Genomic DNA, 27,949 nt, shown 5'->3' on the forward strand with positions numbered 1-27,949 from the left:
AAGGGAATTAACTTACTATAAAAGTCCTGTTTCCACCCATGCCAAACTAGGCTGGAATTATGAAGTTATATTTTGGCTGGAATAATGAGTCTATGCATGGTCCAATCAAAATTGTTTAACAAAATCGACATCCAATTCATAAACTGACGTGTAGATTTCGTTGATTGCAGGATTTGCAAAACATGTGTCCCACCAACTCAGTGTCAACAGATATTTTCCAAATATTTTCTTGTTTTTAATCAAGGTGCCATGTGATTTGATGTACTTCGTGAAGTAAGACCCATTTTATAACAATAGAGATTTTGATTATTGATCAGAACTTCTTGACTGGGCGCCTTTTTAGTTTGAATAAATGGTAGTGATGTGAGAGGCAGAATCTGATTGGTCAATAGGAGGGAAGCAGAAGTGACTTAACTCGCAATAGCATGTACATAGTTAACTCCCTTGGCTGGGGAAGACACACATAGAAGTTAGATATATGTGCTTTCAGAATTGCATTTTGAGTTTGTGATTCTTGGACATTTGGGATGGAGGAGTATTTGGGAATTAATTAAACCTTGGTTAAAGAAGGATTGCAACTCTCTGATAGGGCAGATTACTTAAAAGTTTGATACACGTCATGGATGCAGACATAAATACAACAACACATCAGAAACAAAGGGATATGTAACATAAAAAGCAAAGTAACAAGCATAAATATGTTTGTACCACACTCGGCAATATTCCAAGCTATATGACGGCGGTCTGTAAATAATCGAGTCTGGACCAGACCATCCAGTGATTGACATCATGAGCATCGATCCAGGCAATTGGGATACGATGACATGCATCAACCAAGTCAGCGAGCCTGACCACCCGATCCCATTAGTCACCTACTACGACAAGCATAGTCGCCTTTTACGTCAAGCATAGGTTACTGAAGACCATTCTACCCTGGATCTTCAGGGTTAGATCAGAGGAATGTTTAAGTTTCCAATATTGAATATATCACAGATAAGAGGTGTCATTGGTAGATATGATTATTATCATGAATACACTCCAATGTAGGTGTTCATATATATAGTCCCAAGGCCATCATCAGCGGCATTTGCACCCTGATGGGATAAAAGAAGACATTCTGTGTTGATGTCTTTGTTAATAGGATTCACAAAGTGATTGGTTCGCATATTCAGGCGATGTATCACTTCTCGTAATCCTCTCACATCGTGCATGCTGTTATAAAACTGAAATATTGTTCAAAGTCACTCACTCACTATGTGGATATGCAATGTATTATATAAAAGTGTATACCGTATTCTACATAATAAGCACCCACAGCGATATTTGCTGATATATTGGCTAGTGAACAATCCCAATTAGCACCCCTTCCGATTGATCAATGTACACAAGACTTATATATTCGTGTATAATATCACTCATGTGTTATATGCACCATTAATTATGGGCAATTAAATTCTGGAAAAATATATCTGTCATACATAAACATTTCAGGCTGTCAGCATAAACCACAAAAAAAAAATTTCAACTGTTTTTTTCCACCAAAATAACATTCTAATAAGAGCCCCCTATTCCTAATTTTGAGAGTGCCCTGCGCGCTTATTACATCGAATACGGTATTAAACCTTCACATCCCTTACTGCAAACACCCACAGTAAGCGAGAGAGTTAGGTTCAATGCCATGAATTCTGATACCACAAAGGGACACCACTCTACACAGAGAATTATAGCACCGTGGATTACTTGTCACCTGAGATAAATGTTTGAGGTCTGACAGTATGAAGTTTTCCAGCAATATGACAATGGGCTGAATGTGTGACAGAACCAGTATGAGCCAAGACAGGAAAATAACAAGCCCTGTATGACAAGACAGTTGTAAAAAATAAAAGCTGCTGGTAATATACCCACTGCCATTATTGAGGGGTCACTCAGATAATGAGAGATATAACATTGTACTTTAAACAGATTGTATCCAGAATGAACATCTTAAACTGTTAATCTCATTGTCAACTGCGGCTATAATGCAGGGGGTTTAACATTGCATCCAATATTACTGCACATATACAGTGACGTGTGTCTGCTTGTACTAGTCCCGGCTAATGCTGATTTCATAGTGCTAGTCCACTTTGATACCATGCCACAGTTTAACATGAAAATACCCCACTCAGATCCAATGTACTGAATCGAGCCTACCAGTCCTTGTTTTAGCCCCTTAATGCAGAGTGCCAGGCAGCGTATCCAAAAGTACTATCTTTTAAGGTCTTTTGGTATAACCCCGCAGGGGATAAAAACCCTAGGCCTTCCCCTGGGCGGATGCTCTACCACTAGACCATGGATACGGTCTGTTGGTATACATTGTATGATCATGTGTGACACCATAGGTGACCCTTCAGTAATGACGCTGAGTATACAAGCAAGCCCTGTACAACAATATACTTGTGTAACACTATGGCTGCTAATAAAAGGCACATGGTGATTACCTGACCAATCTCCCCTTGTGATAAGTACATTTTTTACACATAAACTTCATTCACAAATACTGTCATGTGTGGATTTCACATAATAAATTGTCATATTTTTACCCTGTTTTATACCCTCCCAAGTCTACCCTTATGTTGTCATTTCACCACTGAGCACAATTGGGAGAAGATTCCCATGTACAGCAAGCCATTAAAGTGAAATCGTAAATGGCAAAGGGAGGTCACTGAAATTACAACATTAACAAAGGGAGGTCACTGTAATAACAACCTTGACAAAGGCAGGTCACTGTCATTACAGCATTGACAAAGGGAGGTCACTGAAATTACAACATTGACAAAGGGAGGTCACTGTAATAACAACATTAACAAAGGGAGGTCACTGTCAATACAGCATTAACAAAGGGAGGTCACTGTAATTCCATTTTTGGCAAAGGGAGGTCACAGAAATTACAACATTGACAAAGGGAAGTCACTGTAATAACAACATTGACAGAGGCAGGTCACTGTCATATCAGCATTAACAAAGGGAGGTCACTGTAATTACAACATTGGCAAAGGGAGGTCACTGTCATTACAACATTGACAAAGGGAGGTCACTGTAATAACATTGGCAATAGATTGTCACTGGTAACATTGGCAAACATGGCAAAGGGAGATCACTCCCATGGACACTTAAAAATAGAACCATTGACCATAGTTTCAAAAGAAATGATGACCAGCCTGCTCCGTCACACTGACATCACTGTTGCAGTTGCCGACACATCTTCCCCTGACAATCAGTCAGTGCCTGCAGCTCTTGACTGAGACGTGACAGAAGGCTAGCATCAGCTGACTTGTGTAGATTCATAAACTCATCTGGGTCTCTCTCAAGGTCATACATTTCAACAAAATTCTGAAATATACAAAATATGCATGCTTTTACCCAAACATCATCAAAACCATGGACAGTAAAACAATTAAAGTGAAACCTTGTTATCTGTGGTTCATATTGACAAATGGTCACTCTAATTATTATATTGGCAAAAGGAGGTTAGTCTAATTACAATAGGGGCAGTCTGGGAGCCAAGTGGATAAAGTGTTCGCTCATCACACCGAAGACCCAACATGGGTGCAATGTGTGGAGCCCATTTCTGGTGTCCCCCGCCATAATATTGCCATAATGTTGCTGGAATATTGCTAAAAGCATACTCACTCACTCACTAATTACAATATAGCCAAAGGGAGGTCACTCTCATTACAATATAGCCAAAGCAGGGCCACTCTAATTACAATGTCAAGCTCCTAACAGCGATAGCCCTCTATACAATCGCTGCCACCAGTCAAAGCTCCCCACTGTGATAGGTGGCCACAACCATGCTATGAATTTCTATTTCATTTCAACGATCATAGTAATTGGAAGTAAACGATGGCATTCCCCAAAACATAAAAAAAAGTATAAACGTGACTACATTTGGGATAAGGGGGCGTATTTCAAGATTCTTGTAAGGGCCGCTTTAACACTTTAGGCAGAGATGTCAACGAGAGTGTAACAAGGTGTCACACACTGGGAAGGAGCTTGTTACAATATAGCCAAAGGGAGGTTACTCTTATTGCAGTGCAGCCAAAGGAAGATAGTTCTAATCACAAATTGGAGCGAATCCATTGCTTTATGTTTGCAGCATGTTAGTTAAACTTCATGAATCAATGTTTTTATAATAAGTTGAGATATTATAAGAAGCATATGTATACCCTAGCTACATGGGCTGGGACGAGTCCAAATTTCCCACCAAGGTTACCAACCCTACCTGGGTACCAGGTGTATGTCTTTGGTTGGGTACAAAATGTTCAATTGGGAATTGTTTTACCAGAACCCTGACAGAAAGTATTTAGATATAGTATGAAACGATCTGATTGGCATACACTGAAGTTGACAGAAGTTGTCTTTACTCAAACATAAAAATTCAGAAGGAATGTGAGCATAGTCAACCTGTACTTGTGTAACCATGGAATTTTATTATTATTGTCCTTAAACAATATATCATATGACTAAGGTAGTCCTGTGGGTACCCGAGTCCTACTCAGGACCCACACAAACCGGGTACCCGGGTACCCGAGTTATCCATCCCAGCCCTAATATCCACACTTTGAAGTATAGTCGCTACCTAATATTTATACAGATATATCCCACTTATCCCCCCCTACTGGACGATTTTAATGAAATAAAATTAAAATACTGTATAAAATGCTCCATTTATCCGGAAATCGGACAGTGAGTTTCACAAACCATCAATGCAATTGCACACTGTTATATTCCACTTACCAAACAGCCACAATGCACGATGATGTTTGTTTAGCAGGTCATTACAAGCCAACATCAAAAGGTCAGGTGGCATTTGTTTAAAGCAGATAAAGATTCCAGTCAATCTCATTAAAATCAGATCTTAGTTCTTGCTACCGCTAAACGGTTGAAACGAAAAAGGTTGAAACGAGTTCCGTAAAGCTCGAGAAAGCTGCTTTCTAATTGGCTGATGTCGACTTCTTGTTAGTCATTTCCATAGTCGGTCAAAGTTTGTGAAAGGTCATTCTGATATGACCCGTAATGGGATGTCCTCAGATCTTTGTTTAGCAGCAGCGAGAACTTAGATCTGATTTTAATGAGATAAAGATTCCAGTTGAAATGAGAGACAGGCTATTAATCATTTTTAATTAGGTATAACTGTCAATGAGAAATTTGACACTACTTTGCAGGCTTTCAAAACAGCATGTTGGCGTGGATGACCTCCGACCTCTTCTGTGATTGGACGCTTTGCTTGACAGACTATGCTTTCACATGGCAAAACTTGTATTAAAGAGAATATTTGTGTGTAAATCAACCTTAGGTTATATATAACATGTGAGTTGAATATGGGAGCTAACTCTGGTCATTTTACTAGTGATTAACATATAAGGCAATTTGTTCACAAGAACAATTCCTTGAAAAGTGCCAGTGTCCAGATAAGCGGGGTTCCACTGTGGGTATACAGCTGTAAACTATTACTTGTTTAAACCTCTGTGATGTGCAGAGAACTATTCCCCGTAGACTGACACTCACCACGGAGTCCTGCATCTTGCAGTACTTGTAGTGCTGAGAGTCTGTGAGCTCTATCACGCAGGCGAAGGTATTGTTGCGGGAGTCCTCACACGTACAGTAGCTGTCACAGTTCTGAAAAAAACACAGAACTTCTAATATCTTGTTAGAGACTCCTTACACAGTGTTAGGGGCCAACCAGTCACACCTCTGAAACACACAAACAGTATCCATGTAAACTGTTAGGGGCCAATCAGTCACATCTCTGAAACACCCAAACAGAATTCCATATGAACTGTTAGGGACCAACCAGTCACGCCTCTGAAACATCCAAACAGAATTCCATATGAACAGTTAGGGACCAACCAGTCCCGCCTCTGAAACACACAAACAGAATTCCATGTAAACTGTTAGGGACCAACCAGTCACGCCTCTGAAACACACAAACAGAATTCCATATGAACTGTTAGAGACCAACCAGTCACACCTCTGAAACACACAAACAGAATTCCATATGAACTGTTAGGGACCAACCAGTCACGCCTCTGAAACACACAAACAGAATTCCATATGAACTGTTAGGGACCAACCAGTCACACCTCTGAAACACACAAACAGAATTCCATATGAACTGTTAGGGACCAATCAGTCACGCCTCTGAAACACATAAACAGAATTCCATATGAACTGTTAGGGACCAACCAGTCACACCTCTGAAACATTCAAACAGAATTCCATATGAACTGTTAGGGACCAACCAGTCACACCTCTGAAACACACAAACAGAATTCCATATGAACTGTTAGGGACCAACCAGTCACACCTCTGAAACACACAAACAGAATTCCATATGAACTGTTAGGGACCAACCAGTCACACCTCTGAAACACACAAACAGAATTCCATATGAACTGTTAGGGACCAACCAGTCACACCTCTGAAACACACAAACAGAATTCCATATGAACTGTTAGGGACCAATCAGTCACACCTCTGAAACACACAAACAGAATTCCATATGAACTGTTAGGGGCCAATCAGTCACACCTCTGAAACACACAAACAGAATTCCATATGAACTGTTAGGAACCAACCAGTCACACCTCTGAAACACACAAACAGAATTCCATATGAACTTTTAGGGACCAACCAGTCACACCTCTGAAACACACAAACAGAATTCCATATGAACTGTTAGGGACCAATCAGTCACGCCTCTGAAACACACAAACAGAATTCCATATGATCTGTTAGGGACCAATCAGTCACGCCTCTGAAACACACAAACAGAATTCCATATGAACTGTTAGGGACCAATCAGTCACGCCTCTGAAACACACAAACAGAATTCCATATGAACTGTTAGGGACCAATCAGTCACGCCTCTGAAACACACAAACAGAATTCCATATGATCTGTTAGGGACCAATCAGTCACGCCTCTGAAACACACAAACAGAATTCCATATGAACTGTTAGGGACCAACCAGTCACGCCTCTGAAACACACAAACAGAATTCCATATGAACTGTTAGGGACCAATCAGTCACGCCTCTGAAACACACAAACAGAATTCCATATGATCTGTTAGGGGCTAATCAGTCACGCCTCTGAAACACACAAACAGAATTCCATATTAACTTTTAGGGACCAACCAGTCACACCTCTGAAACACACAAACAGAATTCCATATGAACTGTTAGGGGCCAACCAGTCACACCTCTGAAACACACAAACAGAATTCCATATGAACTGTTAGGGGCCAATCAGTCACGCCTCTGAAACACACAAACAGAATTCCATATGAACTGTTAGGGACCAACCAGTCACACCTCTGAAACACACAAACAGAATTCCATATGAACTGTTAGGGACCAACCAGTCACGCCTCTGAAACACACAAACAGAATTCCATATGAACTGTTAGGGACCAACCAGTCACACCTCTGAAACACACAAACAGAATTCCATATGAACTGTTAGGGGCCAACCAGTCACACCTCTGAAACACACAAACAGAATTCCATATGAACTGTTAGGGACCAACCAGTCACGCCTCTGAAACACACAAACAGAATTCCATATGAACTGTTAGGGACCAACCAGTCACGCCTCTGAAACACACAAACAGAATTCCATATGAACTGTTAGGGACCAACCAGTCACACCTCTGAAACAAGTTGGATATAACAGTGACTATCAGATACAGCAACAAGTTGGATATAACATATAACATGTCCACTAACATCCATGAACTGTCCTTTATACTGTGGACATCCTGCAACAGCATAGGAGTACTCCCCGGTGTGTTCCACAAGGAACTTGGTCCGGAACGGCGGCGGAGGGACTGACGAAGGAAGTGAGAGCAGCATCTGAACGAGGGACAAGCCATCTACCGTTCCGGGGACGGTGGAACCACTCAGCTCAATAAATGTGGGGGCGAGATCAATGTTCATCACAGGATCCTGCAAATAGTAAAGCAAGCTTTCAGCCAATGTGGGTTTATAAGATTGTTTAGAAATAATTTAATAAAACATAAATTCCACGATCATGGCACAGGACCAATTGTGACCATGATGTTATTTTTAAACATTTCTAGGACGACCACACTCTGGCAAAATGGCAGTCCCACCAAGTTCGATTCAAGTTGTTCAAATACCACTCTGTCCATTAACTCTAATCATCATTTTCATTGACAAAGTTTGGTATAGCGTTGTTCATTCATCTGAAGCAATATGATGTAGTTTTTTTACCAACAGAAAAAGAGTTTGATGAAAGTGTAACCCATACATATAAAGCGAACCCTTTCGACAGAATCTTTTTTTCTGGTCCTCAAAATTTGTCTTATCTATAGTCATTTACGGTAGCCAATAAACAGGTAACATGAAGTCACAAATAACAGTAACTTATGTCATGGCATGCCACTGTTGCCAACACACAGGAAGGCTTTATTTCATCAAAACATAAGGAAGGGAATATATGGATGTCAACTTCTTTATTATGAGGGACCACCTCCGTGGTCTAGTGGTACAGCGTCCGCCCGGAGAGCGGAAGGTCCGGGGTTCGATACCCGGCCGCGTCATACCAAAAGACGTTAAAAGATGGTACTTGTTGTTACCCTGTCTTGCGCTCGGCATTAAGGGGCTAAAACAAGGACTGGTCGGCTCGGAGTCAGTATACTGTGTCTGAGAGGGGTATTCATGTTAAACTGCGGCATGGTATCTCAGTGGGCTAGCACTATAAATTGTTATCAGTCCGGACTAGTACAAGCAGCCACACAAACACACACACGTACATGCACGTCACTATATAAGTGCAATAATCTTGGACGCGACGTTAAACCCCATTTCACCTTCACCTCACCTCACCTTTAGTATGAGGAGTGAGTGAGTGAGTGAGTATGGTTTTACGCCTCTTTTAGCAATATTCCAGCAATATCACGGCGGAGGACACCTGAAATGAGCTTCACACATTGTACCCATGTTGGGAATCGAACCTGGGTCTTCGGCGAGACAAGCGAACACTTTAACCACTAGGCTAACCGACCGTCCCTTATTATGAGGAACACAACGTTGTGTACATCATAATAAAGAAACAGCCTGGTTCCCTGGGTATGCTGCGCTGGCGCTACACTAACCCAGGCAATGACTGCCCACTAGCCGAACATGACCGACACAACATGTATTTACTATAGAAAAAAGGGCAGTTACAATTTTTTCTTAGCATTTTCATAATTGCTTTTGCAATGTATACGCACAAGGATAAAGTCCATTGTTACTTTTAGTGAAGGAAAACATTATCTAAGCTGTTTCGAGACTCAAAAGTGGTCGTCACATCAGTGAAATGTAAACAAAGACACACACCCCAATTTCAACAGTGATATGTGCATTTATATTTCGTGTCAGTTCACTGTTGTCATGAAATCATCCACAGAATACATGGAATTAAATGAAATACTGTTAGCATCTGTATTTTAGCAAATTTGATAACCCAAATGTCGGCGATTATGCCCCGTTTTCTCCCATTGTAAAATGGTGGGTTTAGCTGAATTATTGAAAGCCCAGTACCATAACTAGAAAAAACAAACACATGGAGTTTGTTTTTTTATAGTAATATATACTTGGCGTTCAATAATTCCGTGGACCAGGCTGAATAAAGAAGTTGACATCCATGACTTCTCTTCCTGAATTAAGCAATATTTTGTGTAAACCAGTAAGGTAAAGGTCAGGTGTAATGTACATCAGTAAGCATGTCATTGTCAAGCTGACCAAAACTGAACCAACTTGGACTGATGCATGGCCACACACAAAAAGCAGCACTTCTTTGTCAAACTGACCAATCCTGAACCAACCCTGACCAACCCTGACCAATCCTGAACCAAACCAGACCAATCCTCAACCAACCCTGACCACCATGGACTGATTCATGGCCCCACACAATAAGCAGCAACGCCATTGTCAAACCATCTTCCCGGGGCAAGTGAGTTAACTGACTATAAAAGTCCAGTTCACCCTTGCCGAACTAGGCTGGTAATATATATTACTAACGAGTCTATGCATAGTCCAATGACAATAGCGCAATGAAATCAAAATCCGGTTGATAAATTGTCATGCAGATTTCAGTCGATTGCAGGATTTGTAAAGCATGTGAACCGCCAACTCAATAGATATTTTCCAAATCTTTTCATGTTTTTAATCAAGGTGCTCACATGATTTGATGCGCTCCGTGATGTAAGACCTGTTGTATCACAATATAGATCTTGATTATCGATCAGATAGTCTTGACCGGACGCTGCCATTTTGTTTGAAGCAAATGCAAATGATAAGAGAGGTGGAATCTGATTGGTCCATAGGAGAGGCATAGAAGGGACATAACTCGTAATAGTCACTGGTGGTTCTGGATCAAGCCCAGAAATTCCAGCCTTGTTTGGCAAGGGTGGATACTGGATATTTAAAGTCGGTTAACTCCCTTGCCCCGGGAAGATGTTGTCAAACTGACCAACCCTGACCAATCCTGACCAACCCTGACCAGCCCTGACCAACCCTGAACCACCCTGGACTGATGCATGGCATCACACCATGAAGGACGCTCCAGTGGCACTGTCACATCTACTCACCTGCCTGATCTGGCCTGGTCTGATCCCTGGGCCTCTCACCATGAGCGGAACTCGTATGTCAAACTCATACAGCTGACGTTTGTCCATAGGGAGAGAAAATTGTCCTGAAGGCAAAAAACACATATAGTACAGCAAGTATTAAAGCTCTCAATGCGAATGCCGAACTCAGTTGACAGGCACATAGTTGAAGGACACCCCCAAATGAAACTCGTTTTAACTGTTTAAGGAGTAGGCTTTGCGTATATTTAAAGTTATGCATGGTATGCATAAATACTCAGCTTGCAAATTATCGAAATTTTCAGTAGTTTATTTATCTCAAAAAGAATACATCGCGAGTTAAGAAAGTGTCGGCCATTGTTTAATTTTGGCACTTCACATTGAGCGGCATGCATTCCGATATTTCTTTATCATTTTATCATTTTTCATATTCGATCATAATTTTTGGTTTGCTGACGAAAGGAAAACACTCAAGTTCCTTAATTTCTAAAAATTAGCAAATTTCAATGTAATTAATTCTAAACAAAAACAATCTGAATCGTAACTTCATCAATTAGATGTAACTTGTACGATCATGGCAATGGCGTTAAACAAACAACTCCTCATGTATAGTGGTCCCATAAGACTATTACAATAATTTTGTTACATCTAACTTAATTTTCTAGAATTATTGACGTGGATGTATAACTCTTTGTAATAAAAATCATCAAATCTTTACTTAGTTAAAATTAACATATCACAGATATGATTATTGAAATCAATTTGTACAAATTTAACGATTTAAAAAGGTTCCTAACAAGAAAGATAAACCACCTTCAATAACGTAATTCAGTCAAGTTCGCAAAATTTTACAAATTTTGTGTTGGCTTTGGTCTTAACCTTGGTATGATTGAAAACATCAGAAAACTTTTACATAGTAATGTGTAGTTTTCTATCAGGAATATATTTCTTCAATTGGCCCTTGTTTAATGAAGCACCAACTGTTTGAAATCGTCCACCCTCTTTACCAGTTTACAGCATCTTATGCTAAAACAATTCAGCAGGCTAAAGGTTAAGCAACAAATTTAGCTGCTACATTTTCATGAATATAAGCAGTTCGTCTATAAAAAACATGTCTTTAAAATAATAAAAAAAAATTTTTAAAGAACCTTTTCTCTTCTGCTGTTTTCATATTTAGTCAGTGAAAACATGTCTTTAGAATAATATTTTTAAAAAATTCAAAAGAACCTTTCCTCTTCTGCTGTTTTCAAATGAAATCAAGCAAACTAGACATGGTTACTTTGATCTAGACTTGCCTAGGCTTTAAGTAAAAAAAAAATACCTAAAAAATATAAATTCCACAGTCTGGTGCAGGACTAGTAAGCAGTAAGTAGTGGCCATAAAATTTCTGTGTCCTTAGATGGGATTTGGACCACAGATCTTCTGATCCAAGGTCGGACGCCTTGTCCACATGACCAAAGAGGTTAACCGGACAGACGCCTTGTCCACATGACCAAAGAGGTTAACCGGACAGACGCCTTGTCCACATGACCAAAGAGGTTAACCGGACAGATGCCTTGTCCACATGACCACAGAGGTTAACCAAACAGACGCCTTGCCAACATGACCACAGAGGTTAACCGGACAGACGCCTTGTCCACATGACCAAAGAGGTTAACCGGACAGATGCCTTGTCCTCATGACCAAAGAGGTTAACCGGACAGACGCCTCGTCCACATGACCACAGAGGTTAACCGGACAGATGCCTTGTCCACATGACCAAAGAGGTTAACCGGACAGACGCCTTGCCCACATGACCACAGAGGTTAAATGGACAGATGCCTTGTCCTCATGACCACAGAGGTTAACCGGACAGACGCCTTGTCCACATGTCCAAAGAGGTTAACCGGACAGACGCCTTGTCCACATGACCAAAGAGGTTAACCGGACAGACGCCATGTCCACATGACCAAAGAGGTTAACTGGACAGACGCCTCGTCCACATGACCACAGAGGTTAACCGGACAGATGCCTTGTCCACATGACCAAAGAGGTTAACCGGACAGATGCCTTGTCCACATGACCACAGAGGTTAACCGGACAGACGCCTTGCCCACATGACCAAAGACGTTAACCAGACAGACGCCATGTCCACATGACCACAGAGGTTAACCTGCCCTGCTACATGTAGATGATAACCAAAGATTCTCCTCAACTGCATGTTATAGAAAATATATATACCAAATCATGGTTTGTGCAGTGAACATGATTGGTTACATCATTCTAGTCAAGACTCCTTGTGATCTCTGATATATAAGGAATTAAGGTGTTTTATTGTTTATTGCAAGGTAAATAGATCTGCCGACCCAACATCTAACACTGTTAAACAAAGGTGGAACATAACTAAACTCCTTTTTTAGCTGGTAGCGGTTTTAGGCTTAAAAAAATAAAATAAACAGTTGTGTAACCAAATAAACAAAGAATAATCAACCGGGGAAAGGGCCTCCCTACATAAATGTATTCCTTGATGAGTAAAATACTGGAATACAGATTACCGTTGATTTTGGAATATTAAAGGATTAACTTAATGATAATGCAGGCGGTGCCTGAGAACCAAGACTATTATTTTTTTAGCCTTAATCACATGTCTTATCAGGTTCAAAAATAGGGTATGTGAAGATTGGAAGGCGGATGCCTCGATGCACACCCGCCACCCGCGACCCGCCAGTCACGACCTTGGGAGGATTGGGGGCGCTCTCGGCAGTGGGTGATTTTACATAGCGCTTTAATTACTTTCTCAGAGGTCGCGGGTGACAGCACAGCCACGGTGATTGAATTTATCAAGCGCTTCACTGGGTACTGCCGTCCGCACCCGTCTCGCGTACAAGAGTGGGCAGAGCCGTCACGCGTACACGTTACGTCTGCGACTGTTAATAACGAAGACAAAGTAAGCTAATGATGGAAGTAACTCTCTGGTAGTGGCCATCTCAAACCATATTGTCTTTCATTTCATTACTACTTCAACACTACTTTTAAGACATAATTATGTTTTCATAAGTTGTAATCTATTTGTTATGGTTGTAGAAATCTCTTAAGGTATGGTAGCAACCTAAGTGATAGCCATTGTCTGAGGAGAAGAATATGTAGGTGTTGTCCAACAGTCCTTTCTTGTCCAGTGTGTTGACCACGTCCTCCACCATGTCCTCAACTGACAACAACGTCCTCCACCTGTGTAGACGATTTGTAAATTTGTTAGTTTGTTTGTTGTGAATGCCACACACAGCAATATCTCAACTATATGAGGACTCCCTGTCAATAATCAAGTGTGGACCAGACAATCCAGTGACTGAGCAATGATCAGCGTCGGATACAATGACATGCAATCAAGTCACCAGTCTTGACTACCAATCCTATCGCCTTTTACGACCAGTAAAGGTTGCTAAGGGACTTATTCTAACCCAGAATCCTCTATTGAGGTCAAATGAACAGTCCCATCGAGAGACAATTGCACTGTCATGAAGTATATATAACAGATATATGACACAGGTTGTGAGTGAGTGAGTTGTGTTTAACACCGCTTTTAACAGTATTGCAGTTATATCACAGCGTGTCAGCTTAATGTGGGAGGAAAGCACGAAGTGATGCAGATCTCAGACGTTTACCACTTCGGCGAAACCCACAAGCAGAGGTATGGTGCTGACAAACCTAGAATCATAATCAGGGCGAACCAGGATTCGAACCCACAATCATAGGCAACCTTGCACAGCGAATTGCGGCGCTTTAGACAACTGGGCCACCTGTGCCCCCGACACAGGTCATGGGAGATACATTATAAGTTTTAGATCTCGAAGGGTATGTGGTGAGATGTACCCAAGGTGTGTGCCTATGTACCCCAAGCCATCAGCCAAGGGGTACATAGGCTCACACACAGGGTACATCTCACCATATGCCCTGAGGAATCGGAACTTATCTAACCAACATTCATTCATGCAGACCTGACAAATGTGTCCGAAGTTTTATTAAGTAAAACACTTTGATTCAGCCATTTTGACAGCTTAAAGTTTTACATTGACAGGTTACATAACTGAACCAACCCAAAGACAAAAGAACCAAATATTATATGCAAAAAACAAAACAAAGCAATTATTGGCGCTGATTAGGCAATCATTATTTCAAATCACTTTATACACAAAATGGGACACAGGTGACCCAGTCATTCGCTGTGCAGAGTTGTGTCCCTTTGGCATGCAAGAAACCTATGATCATGGGTTAGAATCCCAGTTCACCCCGATTATGTTTCTAGGTTTGTCAGCGTCATACCCGTTCTCATGGGTTTCCCCGAAGTGATAAACATCTGAGACCTGCATCACTTCTGGCTTTCCTCCCACATTAAGCTGACACGCCATGATATAATTGCAATACTGTAAAAGGCGGCGTTAAACCCAACTCACTCACTCATTCACTAGTTTATCCTGCATGTGTTAAGCTCTTGGTTGTATGAAACTCAATTCATAGTCCCAAGAGTTATCTTTCCCTGAATTTACTGAAAATTTTGATAAAACACAACTTGGCATTTCTCGGTTTGTCTGCAGCAAACTCATGTTCATGGGTTTCACCAAAATGGTAAACATCTAAGACATGCATCACTTCGGGCTTTCCTCCCACATTGAGGTGACATGCCATGGCATAACTGGAATACTGTTTAAAGTGGCATAAATTAAACTTCACTCACTCACTCCAACACAAAAAGAAACTACCGTATTCAAAGTAATAAGCGCCCACGGCGATATTTGCTAATAAATTGGCTGGTGAACAATCCCAATTAGCACCCTTTGCGATTGATCAATGTACACAAAACTTATTTATTTATCTATGATACGCACTCGTGTGTTATATGCACCCTTATGGGAAATTAAATTCTGGAAAAATATATCTGCCGTATATAAACATTTCAGGCTGTCAGCATAAACCACGAAATATATCTTTCAACCAAAATAATATTCTAATAAGAGCCCACTACTTCTAATTTTGAGAGCACCCTGGGAGCTTATTACGTCGAATATGATATGTTACTCTGAATTTGTCAATTTGTCACATGTACCCTGATAGAACCCAGTATATTTATATACTGCCATCTGCAATTTCACATTTGTGTTCGTGAGGGTCATCATCAATACACTTATAAATATTTACAAATGGCCAATGTGGTGTCATGTGACATGTGTCTACTGAAAGTCAAGCCATGAAATCAGGTCACATAATACTCATGGAAGTCATGTGCACTTTACTTCACTTTGTGACCTTGGTGCACATCGTACCATTGACTGATATTGAGGCAATGTGTAGGGTAGGCTGACAAGAGGTGAGGTGAAATGGGGTTTAACGTCACGTCCAAGATTATTGCCCTTATATAGCGACGTGCATGTACGTGTGTGTGTTTGTGTGGCTGCTTGTACTAGTCCTGACTGATGCCGATTTATAGTGCTAGCTCACTGAGATACCATGCCGTAGTTTAACATGAATACCCCTCTCAGACACAGTATACTGACTCCGAGCCGACCAGTCCTTATCTTAGCCCCTCAATGCCGAGCGTCAGACAGGGTAACAACAAGTACCATCTTTTAACGTCTTTTGTTATGACGCGGCCGGGGATCAAACCCCGGACCTTCTGCTCTCCGGGCGAACGCTCTACCACTAGACCACGGAGGCGGTCAGGCTGACATGAAATACAGCTGTTTATTACCTACAGGGGCAAACATATCAGGGGTCATAAAAATCATATGTGCCCTTGGGTCATTTAAAGTCACGAGACAACAGTGTCTTTTTTCCAACACCCGGACGGCATTGTTGACGTCATTCAAATCTTATTGTGATGTTAGTTTGGAATGACGTCACACTAGAAAGGACGTCATAGCTGAAAATTGTTGACATTCGAAAAATTGTAGTTCCGCTGTTGTTGCAACTTGCTGTCCTTATAGGTAAACACTAAAATTCATCTCTGTATGAAGACATCTTTGGTAATAAACAGAACATTATATTCATGTTCATGTCATACCATATTTACAACACTTGTGTCTAAATTCGGTATTTCCAGAGCAATTGCAAGGGAAATACCAGAATTTTTACTCTTGTGTCATAAAAATAGTATGACATGAACACGAATATAATATCCTCTGTTTGTGTGATGAACATTTACTGTTTCCATCTCTCTGGAACTATAGGCCATGGCTTCATTGATTTAGACACAAATAGTGACTACATCACAAAGCGGTCATATCTCTTCATAGGTGATGGATGAATGTAATGCATACAAACCAATGAAGTATTGACGACGCCTGCAGGTCTGTAATGGAAGTTAACACTGTCGGTGCCTCTCTACTCACCTATTACGGAATATATCATCAATATTCTGAATAATCTTTTCAGGAATTGGAGTGAGAGCGTTCTCTATCAGCCAGTGTTTGTCCTGAATAAAAAGAAATGGTTCTCAGGCAATGACTTTTAAAAATATAGAAAAAATATAGTGCAGACGGGCGGGTTTTTTTGCGGTTTTTTTGCTTGTTGAAACTAGTATGTAACCAAATAAACAGTTGTGTACCATCAACCTGGGAAAGGGCCTCCCAAATAAACAGGCATACAAACTCCTATTGCCGCCATGACCATAACACGAGATGTGCAGTAAAGCAGTGTGCATGTAAAGGGAAGTAACTCTGTGCTATATGGGATCACATTGTTTTTTAGAATTAGATTTGTTTTTATCTTTTTGAAAATTGAAATAAAAACGAACATTCGGCAGACTTTATGATGATGGGGTCGGTGCCTGAGAACTAAGACTATTATTTTCTTTAGCAGGGAATACTCTTATAATTGTTTACCGATTCTGCTGACCATAAAATAATGAAAAATGGGAAAAAAGTAAAATCTGAAAAGCAATATTTCTTTGTAACTCCGCTGACTTCAAACATTTATATTCATCACAAAAAGAGGGTACATACAATCCATTAAACTATTACCATGGCAACACTGATGAGACCAGCTTCATGAAGACTGCACACATGGTAACTACTCAAAATAAATTTTTGAAGAAAACAAAATATCTGAAGTGTCTTTTCGTACTTTTTCCAACATACCAAACAGGACTTTTGTCCATCAACCAAGAAAGTCTTGCCTAACCATCACCAGTGACAACTGATAGAAACAAAAACACATTCCTTCTTGGAATCTTGGAATGGTGTTTGATTAACAAGGGTCTAAGCCATTGAAGGAGTTTAAACCAGCATTAAACTATATTTCAGTTACAACACGGTCAGTCAGTTTCATGTGGGGAGAAAGCCTGAAGTGATGCATGGTGCTGACAAACCAAGAAACATGACAAATCTGAAATTCGAACTCCTTATCAAAGGTTTTTGGATGCCTAAGGGACACAACTCTGCATGACGGATGGATACCTGCACCCCTAGTACTCATTCTGCTGCAGATTTTGTATTTTCTTTTTGGAAACATTTTTACCTTTCCATGTATATTGAAACTGCCATTCCTGGGAGCTGAGCGGTCGGAGAAGTTCTGACTGTACTGTGGGGCGGGGGTGAAGGGGCCGTGGCAGGCAGGGGTGGACATCATCATGAAGAAAGGGGCTGACCCACTGTGTTGGATACGCAGGAAGTCCATGGCTCGTCGGTGCTGTTATGCAGAGTCAGCAAATTTATGTGTGTTATACAGTCAAGTCCCGTAGTCTGACTTGGTTGATTGCATATGATTATGTCAGATTAACGAGTATGTCGGATAAACATAATTAAGTTGTATCAACATTCGTGATCGAAAATCGGACAACTACATGATAGATAATGATACAAACACGTAAAAAAAATGAAATATTCATATTGTTGTTTCATTGTTAGCGGAATATGTTTTCTAATCAAGCAACCTCAGAGGCTTAACACGAAACTACTGTTGACTGATCCAAAATACTTTTGAAAGAATGGTCTGGAACAGAAGTCGCTAGTTTGAAACTAGTGATGCAAAGCTAAAAAAAGCAGCTTTCTTAGTGGCTAATGTTGACTTCCTGTTAGACTGTCAGATTAACGGGTCTAAATAGCACCGATTTAATCGGTTCCCATCATTAGTGTTGGTTGGTTGTTGTTGGTTTGTTGTTTAACGCCACACTCAGCAATATTCCAGCTATATGACGGCGGTCTGTAAATAATTGAGTCTTGACCAGACAATCCAGTGATTGACATCATGAGCATCAATCTACACAATTGGGATCGATGAAATGCATCAACCAAGTCTGCGAGCCTGACCACCCAATCCTGTTAGTTGTATTTTATGACAAGCACAGTCACCTTTTACGGCAAGCATGGGTTGCTGAAGACCTATTCTACCCCGGAATCTTCACAGGTCCCATCATTAGTGATGGATAAAGCCGATTGTTGGATTAACAAGACTTGACTGTACATCATCTGTATATATTTGAATATATATTCAGTCCACATTTTATCATGTTCATAAAATGTTGCCTGCAAGAACGTGTGTTGTCCAGAGAGTGTGAGTTAATGATTTCGGTTTCATACAGTTATGAACATTATTTCACAAAATTATATTAAGAAAAGTTCAAAATTAATCCATGAAACAAGAAAAATAGATTGGTCCAGCCTGAGTGTAGAATCAGGGAATCGTACTATGATGTCTGTTAGGTAGTCAGTTCTGTAGTCATGCTTGTGCACCTCTTCTGTACCATTCACAGATAAACTGTAACCATAGTAACGGGAGTTTCCCACCTAAAACATGAAACGACTCATATCTCATACACAGGAAAGCCAAGCACAGAGTGCTCATTGGTCAAAATAGCTCCCAACTACACCAGATATCCTTGGGTACTACAAGGATCCATGATAAGTGTGACTGAGTTGGGTTTTAAGCCACTTTTAGCAATATTCCAGCAATATTATGATGGGGTACCTTAGAAATGAGCTTCACACATTATATGTAACCATGTGGAAACTTGAACCTAGGGCATGACAGTGAACACTTTATCCATGGCAATTTTTTAGTGGTATAATACAATGGAGATATCAAAGAGGACAAGACAGTAGTTGCATGGTTTCTTGACATGGCAGAAAATTTTGTAAACAACAATGAAAACAGTGTGTTTGATGACACAGACATGCATATATTCAAACTCTGTCAGTACACAGAGTAGGCGAATCAATCAGTGAAATAGCTGGCTTGAAATGGGTTAAACTATTGATGCCAGCATGGTACTTACCAACCCCACCCACCAGTCCCAGCCCGGGGGGATGTGCTTCACTCCGCCCGTCTTGGGGAACCCATACTGAAGAACACAAACAAGAACTGATAAAACACTCTGCCTACCCAGGGAAGCAGCAGGCAGTGGGATAAGCACTGTTGATCTGTTTATTGAGGTGGATGTTCATGGTCTGTTTATTGAGGTGCATGTTCATGGACTGTTTATTGAGGTGGACGTTCATGATCTGTTTATTAGTACAGATATTCATGGTCTGTTTATTAGGGAGGACATTCATGATTCGTTCATTTGGGGTGGACATTCATGATAAGTTCATTCGGGGTGGACATTCATGATTTCTTCATTAAGGGTGGATATTCATGGTCTGTTTATTAGGGGTGGACATTAATTATCTGTTAATTAGGACAGACATTCATGATTTGTTTATTAGGGGTGGACATTCATGATCTGTTAATTAGGACAGACATTCATGACTTGTTTATTAGGGGTGGACATTCATGATCTGTTAATTAGGACAGACATTCATGACTTGTTTATTAGGGGTGGACATTCATGATCTGTTAATTAGGACAGACATTCATGACTTGTTTATTAGGGGTGGACATTCATGATCTGTTAATTAGGACAGACATTCATGATTTGTTTATTAGGGGTGGACATTCATGATCTGTTAATTAGGACAGACATTCATGACTTGTTTATTAGGGGTGACATTCATGATAAGTTCATTAGGGGTGGACATTCAGGATAAGTTCATTAGGGGTGGATATTCATGATCTGAATATAAGGACAGACATTCAGGACTTGTTTATTAGGGGGGGGAGACATTCATGCTCTGCTGGTAATTTGGACAGACATTCATGATTTGTTTATTAGGGGGGGACATTCATGATCTGTTTATTAGGGCTGACATTCATGATCTGTTTATTAGGGCCGACAATCATGATAAGTTCATTAGGGGTGGACATTCATGATCTGTTTATAAATAAATAATTTCTAATAAAAATTCAAACATAGGACCCCTCATCATATCAGACTGACACACAATGGCTCTCCAATACAGGTGACACAATAAAGGTGTTATTGTTTTTAAAAAAGTTACCTATTTTCTTACACTGTATGTCTGTATATCCAAATAATGACACTTCCTCCCTACCTGACATTTGAAACCAGGGTTTGGCTGCCTGATACCCATATTCACTGCTTCCTTATTGTGGATAACCATGTGATAAAACTATCTCACAGTAATCAACCACCATCTATGTATGCCTACTATCATAAACAACTATGACTTTGCTGGGTATAATTAGAAACAAGGGCCATATATCTCTTTAAATATAAATCTTTTGATGATGCTTTTCGAAACCGATCAAAATCGAATCCCATAATATTTATGTAAGCAAAATGTAATCCTTGTATCCATAGTCATGATTTAGGTTTCCAAGACAATGTGTCCCATTTGATAGTCAGAAACCTAAGGCTAGGGCCATAACTTTATAAGATATCAATTCTTTTTATTAAATAAGTGTTGGTATCTTTTATTAGGTTTGTCATATAATTGGAACCGCCCAATCACTTGAGGCCTTAGAACAGACTTCTTTTTTGGTGGGGTTTGCATATTTTAAAAATGGGTGTCTTTGGTGGTCATAAATGGAAAAAAATAAAATAAAATATCTTTTAAAGAATTATTTTAATCATCTTTGTTTGATTTAGATCAGTATTTCCTAAAAAAAATGCTTGGCCTGGTTTGGGTACTTATTAAATATTATAGATATGAAATCTGACAGCAGGATTTATCATTAATTCCGATTTTCATTGTCAAAGTGATCTTTTCAATCAGCGGTATAATAAATTCCTTCTGATTTTTTTTCTTCAGAATTTTCAATCGGTGGAACAAAAAAGGCATTCCAAACAACAAAAGAACTGATTACCTGGTTAAGATATTTCCCAGCAAAAAAGCTAGTGTAGCCCTGTTTCTTGAGGTAGACGGGAAAGGCTCCTCCTTCCTCCTGCTTCTGCCACTGTTGGCTGCTACAGTTGCCTGCTACTGAGTTGTTCAGGGCGCCGTGGTTGTGGACAAACTTCCCTGTCAGGATACTGGATCTGCTAGGACAACAGAGGGGGCTCGACACAAACTGATGAAAGAAATGAAACTTATTAAGTTTATTGATCCTATGTGATTTAAATAAAATTAGAAAATTCAACATAATATTCTAAAGGAGTATAAGATGGAATAGGACATGTTGTTTTCAGTTACTGTCTTTATCTTTTATTAGTTTACACTTTGCCTGTACTTGTTACTTAATATTACAGAAAAGAAAAGTTAACTAAAGTTGACGAACTACGGTTTAAATGTGATATGAAATAGTTATTGTCATCAATAATTATTTAAATAACATAATAATACATCATTTTTGTCATTTGTTAAATATTTGTATAGATGTAATTACTGGACATACAACTTAAGTATTTTGTGTAAAGTCAACCTTGTATATACATACCATATTATTAAAAATGATTCCCTTTTCTCCTATAAGCTTGGTGATCTTTTGAATAGGAGTCTGTAAAAAAGTTTGGGAAATTGGTATTAGTGCTACAAACATTATTAATTTATATAACCATGATAACCAATCAATAAAAAATAAAAAATTATATTATTGCAAAATATTCATGGATCATAGGACTGCACAATCTCATTAAAATCAGACCTTAGTTCTCGCTAGATCTGAGGAAATCCCAGTATGGGTCATGTCAGAACGACCCTTTCATCCGACCAATCAGAGTGTCGCTTACCAGATCTAAAAGTGACAGTCGGAATGTGATTTCTAATCATGCATCCTCAAAAACTTTAACACGCGTATTCCGATGATAGTTACGGGTTTAACGACTGAATCCATACAATCTAGACCACCTATTACCCATTCCAGAATGTTCTTTTGTTCAGGTTTCAAATTTTTAATCGAGAATTTGTCAAAATATGTTTCAAAGCGTAGTCGCCAATTTGAAATTAAAGCCGTAAAGCACGAGAAAGCTGCCTTCTGATTGGTCATTCCATTGGTCGGTCAAAGTTCGAGCAAGATCAGCCTGACGTGACCCGTAACGGGATGCCCCCAGATCTTTGTTTAGCGGTAGCGAGGACTAAGATGTGATTTTAATGAGATTGAGGACTGTGTTGTTTCATATATGTGTGCACCCAGCTGTAGGTGAACTTGTAACCAAAATAATTCATAGCCATGGAGACCCCAACACGTAGACAAAATTCATGGTGACATAGACTTGAATATTGATTTATCACATATATATACTGAATTAATGTGAGGCAAATGTATTTCTAACCCCAGGTAGTAAAGCTTGACAAATGTAGATTCAATTTTAATGTACAATTAATCCTCAAATCTTGAAGGGATCCTAGGGCCTAAGGGTTTGGGCCAAATAGTACTGGTAGGAAAGTGTTATAGTCCGTCAAAGTGAACCTGAAACAAATATAGCCAATACAGCCCAAGCAAGTCTATAATATTTGGCAGGTCCTGATTAACGCAGTATCTGAAAATGAAGAAAGCTTCTGGTCTCCTTTTTATTATATTCAAAACTATAATTTTACACCTGCCTTTTTCGATAAAATATTTCATTTCAGAGACTAGATGTTAGTCTAGAAAAACGTGGTCCGTGAAGATAAGCCCATATGAGCGAGACTGCAGTGCAAGGAGCTGACCCGCCCCTGCTAAGTTTTGCTGCATTTGCAAGGCCGTAGTTAACTTTTTTTGACAGTGGGGCCAAATATTTGTACAAGTATCACTTGTCCGTCCCCAACTTGTATTTTCATGATTCAAATAATACTGTTTTCTATAAATAACCCCCCTCCCCGTACATAAATCTATTTTATGGTCTCTGGTACAACAGACTACTGCTTCATAGCTCGGTGACGTTTTGCTGAGGTACCGTTTTAGCAATAACCCATTTGCGTCGCCCTGTGTCAGAGTCTTAACAAACGACAACCACCCCGAGCAGAGACCATATGATAGTAGCGCTGATGGTTTATGATAAACTGTTGGTGAGGGCCGTCCCTCTATTATATGGTCTATGCTTCGAGTTAGAAAGCATGGTTGTCGTTAAAGGCACCACTGACAAACCCCGGGTCAGCTGTCATGTCACCGTCCAGCCAACAGCCGCGATGGCGTGGGACTGACAAGACATAACGTTACATCACGGTTCTCGGCTAGTCATTGTCAGCTGATCCATGATCGATAACCAGCTGATAACAAGCGTTTACAACTATAACACTGCAAAGTTCGCCGAGACATCAGCCTACCTGACCTCCGATGGCAACATCCTGGTCATCTGTCAACACAAACACGATATTTGGGGGTCTGGCGTGGCACTGCAAGAAAACAATCACAATGCAGCAGCACAAAGCAAAAACGTTCTTGGAGGGGGCCGCCATCTTGATGGTCATATGATGTAGTCACGTGACGACAATGGCATTGATTTGCAAGACGCTTCAGGAAGTTTGAAACACTGGGATCCATGAAGCATGTAAAACGGAAGTTCGAACCCGTCTGTAAACATGGTAAATGTACATAACTGCATATTAGATATTTCCTCTACTTTTTGTACATATGTTTTATCCCTAAATTAGATAATACATATTTTGCTTTGAATAAATAAACTTTTCAATCGAGTTTGGAGTATATTTTGTATTGAAGGATTTGTGGCTATATAATATAGCCACAAATCCTTCAATACGAAATATGATACATCATAAGGTTTTTAAAGTTATGCTGCTTCATCAATTCTTTATCAATTCACAGAGCACCCTTAGGAAACCATTGAGGCAGGATAAGATATAAAAGATTTATCGTATGTTTCGTGAAATGGTTTTGTGAAGTAAATATACTAAGTAAGCAAAAGAGATTTTTTATGTATCTTATATATGTCATGTAAATATCAACAGATGGTCATCAATTGTTCACAATTGGCACACATCTTTGTCATTGACCCAGGTCCCATATGGTACACATGGAACAGTAGATTTTCAAGGTGAAGGTCATCAGTTCTCAATATCGTTTGGCCACCATTAGAGTCCTTAACCTACTGTCATCGTCGTCTCATGGAATTAGTCAGATCCCATATTGTGGTCTGGGGAGTGTTCACCCACTCTGCCTGCAGTGCTTGTGCCAACGATCGGAGGTCCTGTAGTTGTTGCTGATGTGCTTGCAATCGTTGAACCAGTACATCCCATAAATGTTTGACCACCAAAGCTGTCCACTTCCTGTATGCTGTTTTGTGCATAACATTCCCCGCGATGCTTGTAAACATGACGTCTACCTTCTGCATGGCATCGCTAAACCAAACTTGTCTCAATCGCAGCGGTGTCCATACTCTGTGACCTTGACACCATTAACGTCGCAGCCGACGATGCAGGTCCATCAAACTGACACCTCGAACTGGTCATCTAGCATGAATACCTTTAGTGTGTAAATGGTTCCTCACTGTTTTGGCTGATCTACGCAATCCTGGTATTGCCAGTTATTGATGGTAAGCAAATGAAAACCTAAGGTTTTTATTGCCCAACAAGTGATGTTGCACGTGCATGTCATGTTGGTGAGTTTCGGTGCCAGGCTCTCACATGGTTGTGTTTGAGATTTTTCCATCATTTTACAAAATTTCTGCAGTACATAATTCTTTCCACTCAAATCAATCCCAATTCATTTTTGGTATTAATTATGTATGGATGTCAGCAACACTCTGTCAGCACTACTTTTGCGTTTCTTTTTCAGCAGAGTATAGTTTATGGTTATAATTCTACCATGACTTCGGAAAATACTCTTTTTAATTTCAAATTAGAGCTGTAAAGTTTGCAGGCAACGTATCTCACTACATTGAAAACACAGTATGGTCATCTCCTAATTGTCACTGACCTATTGTACCTACTTTGATCATTCATCTATCGAACTGACAGGCTTTTGAAAACTGTCACTCTTCTCAAAACTGTCTCTCCCCCTTAGTAAATCTCAATCTAAATTTTTAAGAAGGTATAGCAGAGCACAGGATCCAGTTAATTAATCTTCAGTGTGTGCTTTTGGGTGCATGCGCATGTGTGTGCATGCACATGTGTGTGTGTGCATTTGTGTTTTGAAAAACAAAAATGAGAAATAAGCACATTCTTTATAACTTGCCCAATAAAACACATGGTACACAAGCTCCAAGTTATTAACAAAAGGCCCATATAAAAAACATAATGAGACTAATGACATATGTTGTTGCAAAAACAACTTTATTGACAAAGATATCACATATTCAACATTGGAATATTTCAATTATTAACTTCACTGGGTTCATTCTGTGTGTCAATCATTCATTTACACACATTGGACAAGCAAATTATTGATTAAACTTAAACACAACAATATCTCAACTCAAATCCAACAGGCAAAATCTCTTGAAAAAATAATGCATGAACTATTCCTTCAGATTCACACCGAGTGAGTGAGTTGGGATTGACACTGTTTCGTAACAGTGATTCAGTTACATCACAGCATCTCAGCTTTTTATGTGGGAGAGACCGCCTCTGTGGTCTAGTGGACAGAGCATCTGTCCAGAGAGAGGGGTTGGTGGTTTTATTCCCGGCCATGTCACACCAAAAGATGGTTCTTGTTACCCTGCCTGGCATTCAACATTAAGGGATAAAACAAGGACTGGTCGGCTCGGAGTCGGTATACTCTTAGTGGGGTATCCATGTTAGACTGCAGTTTGGTATCGTAGTGGATTAGCACTTTAAAACACATGATGAAGAATAAAAGTATGGGATTTGACCCATGACCACTGCTATGGGTCACAATGAGTGGCAGCACCTTCCACAGGGCCATCTGTCTCCCCAATTCAGGCTGAACCTGGCACCATTCACCTATAAGATATCTGTGTCATCTTAGGCACTGCAGAGTTGCGTCCCTAAGGTGTGCCGGAAACCTATGATTGTGGGCAGTGTGTGAAATAGTCTAAAATTATTGCTGGCCATCTGTGTCATCTTAGGCACTGCAGAGTTGCGTCCCTAAGGTGTGCCGGAAACCTATGATTGTGGGCAGTGTGTGAAATAGTCTAAAATTATTGCTGGCCACGTCTGCTCGTTCGACATAAATTACTAGTCAGTTTCAAATTACACTAGCTTAAATAAGCGACAGTTCCTTTAGACATTTCGCTCTGCGAAGGTATCAATAAAGTAAGCTCAAATGGCAAATCATGAGTCAAATACAAGCTCCTCACAGCGATATCCCGCTGGTGGAGCTCTCTATACCGAGTGTGTAACTAAGGTGTCATGCACTGGGAAGGAGCTTCGAGTCAAATATTATGAAGGGGGGGAACTCTGATCTCACAACCTTGCAACCTTGATTCATTATGGATACTACTTTGATTTGTTATGGTCGTATTTATCTCCAGAAAAGGGAGAACAATTTGCATTGTGATCAACTAAGTGGTGTGGATAAAAATCACCCTTAAAATTTCAGTAAGTCTGGGACATTTAAGAATATTTATCCCGACCTAAATTTTGCAAGTCACAGGCTAGCAGGCAGGCGGTTATTTAGCATTCTTATCGTGGGTTAAAATCCCAGATTGGCCCTGATCATGTTACTTGGTTTGTCAGAACCTTACCTATTAGCATAGGTTTCACCACAGTGGCAAACATCCAAGACCCGTAACATATTAAGTTGACATGATGTGAAATAACCGAAACACTGCTCAAAGCCATGTTAATCCATACTCACTCACACACTCACTCACCAAAATATATCATCTTCAGAACAGAACACAACACAGTAACATGATCATGTAAAGTAGAAATGTATACATTACAAAATGTCAATAAAATGTTTATACTGAGTAAAATACTTGTCTGGAAGCAGAGTTATGATGTATAAAATAATTCCTAGATTTAACTTAAGATACTTTAAACTTATATATTGTATATACCGTATTCGACGTAATAAGCGCCCCACTCTAATAAGCGCCCACGGTGACATTTGCTGATATATTGGCTGGTGAACAATCCCAATTAGCACCCCTTCCGATTGATCA

The 27,949-nt window shown here is 40.0% G+C and overlaps 1 protein-coding gene and 1 long non-coding RNA gene across 2 annotated transcripts; both read right to left on the reverse strand.

Annotated features, from left to right (window-relative positions):
* Positions 1-1,496: 1,496 nt before the first annotated feature.
* On the reverse strand, positions 1,497-24,326 carry LOC124116040 (N-acetylglucosamine-6-sulfatase-like). The gene is made up of 12 exons (XM_046477249.2): positions 24,189-24,326; positions 22,381-22,440; positions 21,811-22,014; positions 19,880-19,945; positions 19,293-19,391; positions 18,124-18,294; positions 16,998-17,080; positions 13,724-13,842; positions 10,639-10,742; positions 7,769-7,987; positions 5,548-5,658; positions 1,497-3,369 (listed from the first exon to the last, which is right to left on the reverse strand). Exons 1-12 carry the CDS (start codon positions 24,318-24,320, stop codon positions 3,217-3,219), a joined length of 1,521 nt encoding a protein of 506 aa, XP_046333205.2. The 5' UTR covers positions 24,321-24,326; the 3' UTR covers positions 1,497-3,216.
* Positions 24,327-26,132: 1,806 nt separating this feature from the next.
* Positions 26,133-27,949, reverse strand: LOC125374895. The gene is made up of 2 exons (XR_007218792.1): positions 26,995-27,949; positions 26,133-26,894 (listed from the first exon to the last, which is right to left on the reverse strand). It is a non-coding gene; the product is annotated as an uncharacterized LOC125374895 (long non-coding RNA).

The sequence above is a fragment of the Haliotis rufescens genome, unplaced genomic scaffold (assembly GCF_023055435.1).
Source record: "Haliotis rufescens isolate VD_foot unplaced genomic scaffold, xgHalRufe1.0.p SCAF_6, whole genome shotgun sequence".
NCBI lineage: Eukaryota > Metazoa > Mollusca > Gastropoda > Lepetellida > Haliotidae > Haliotis > Haliotis rufescens.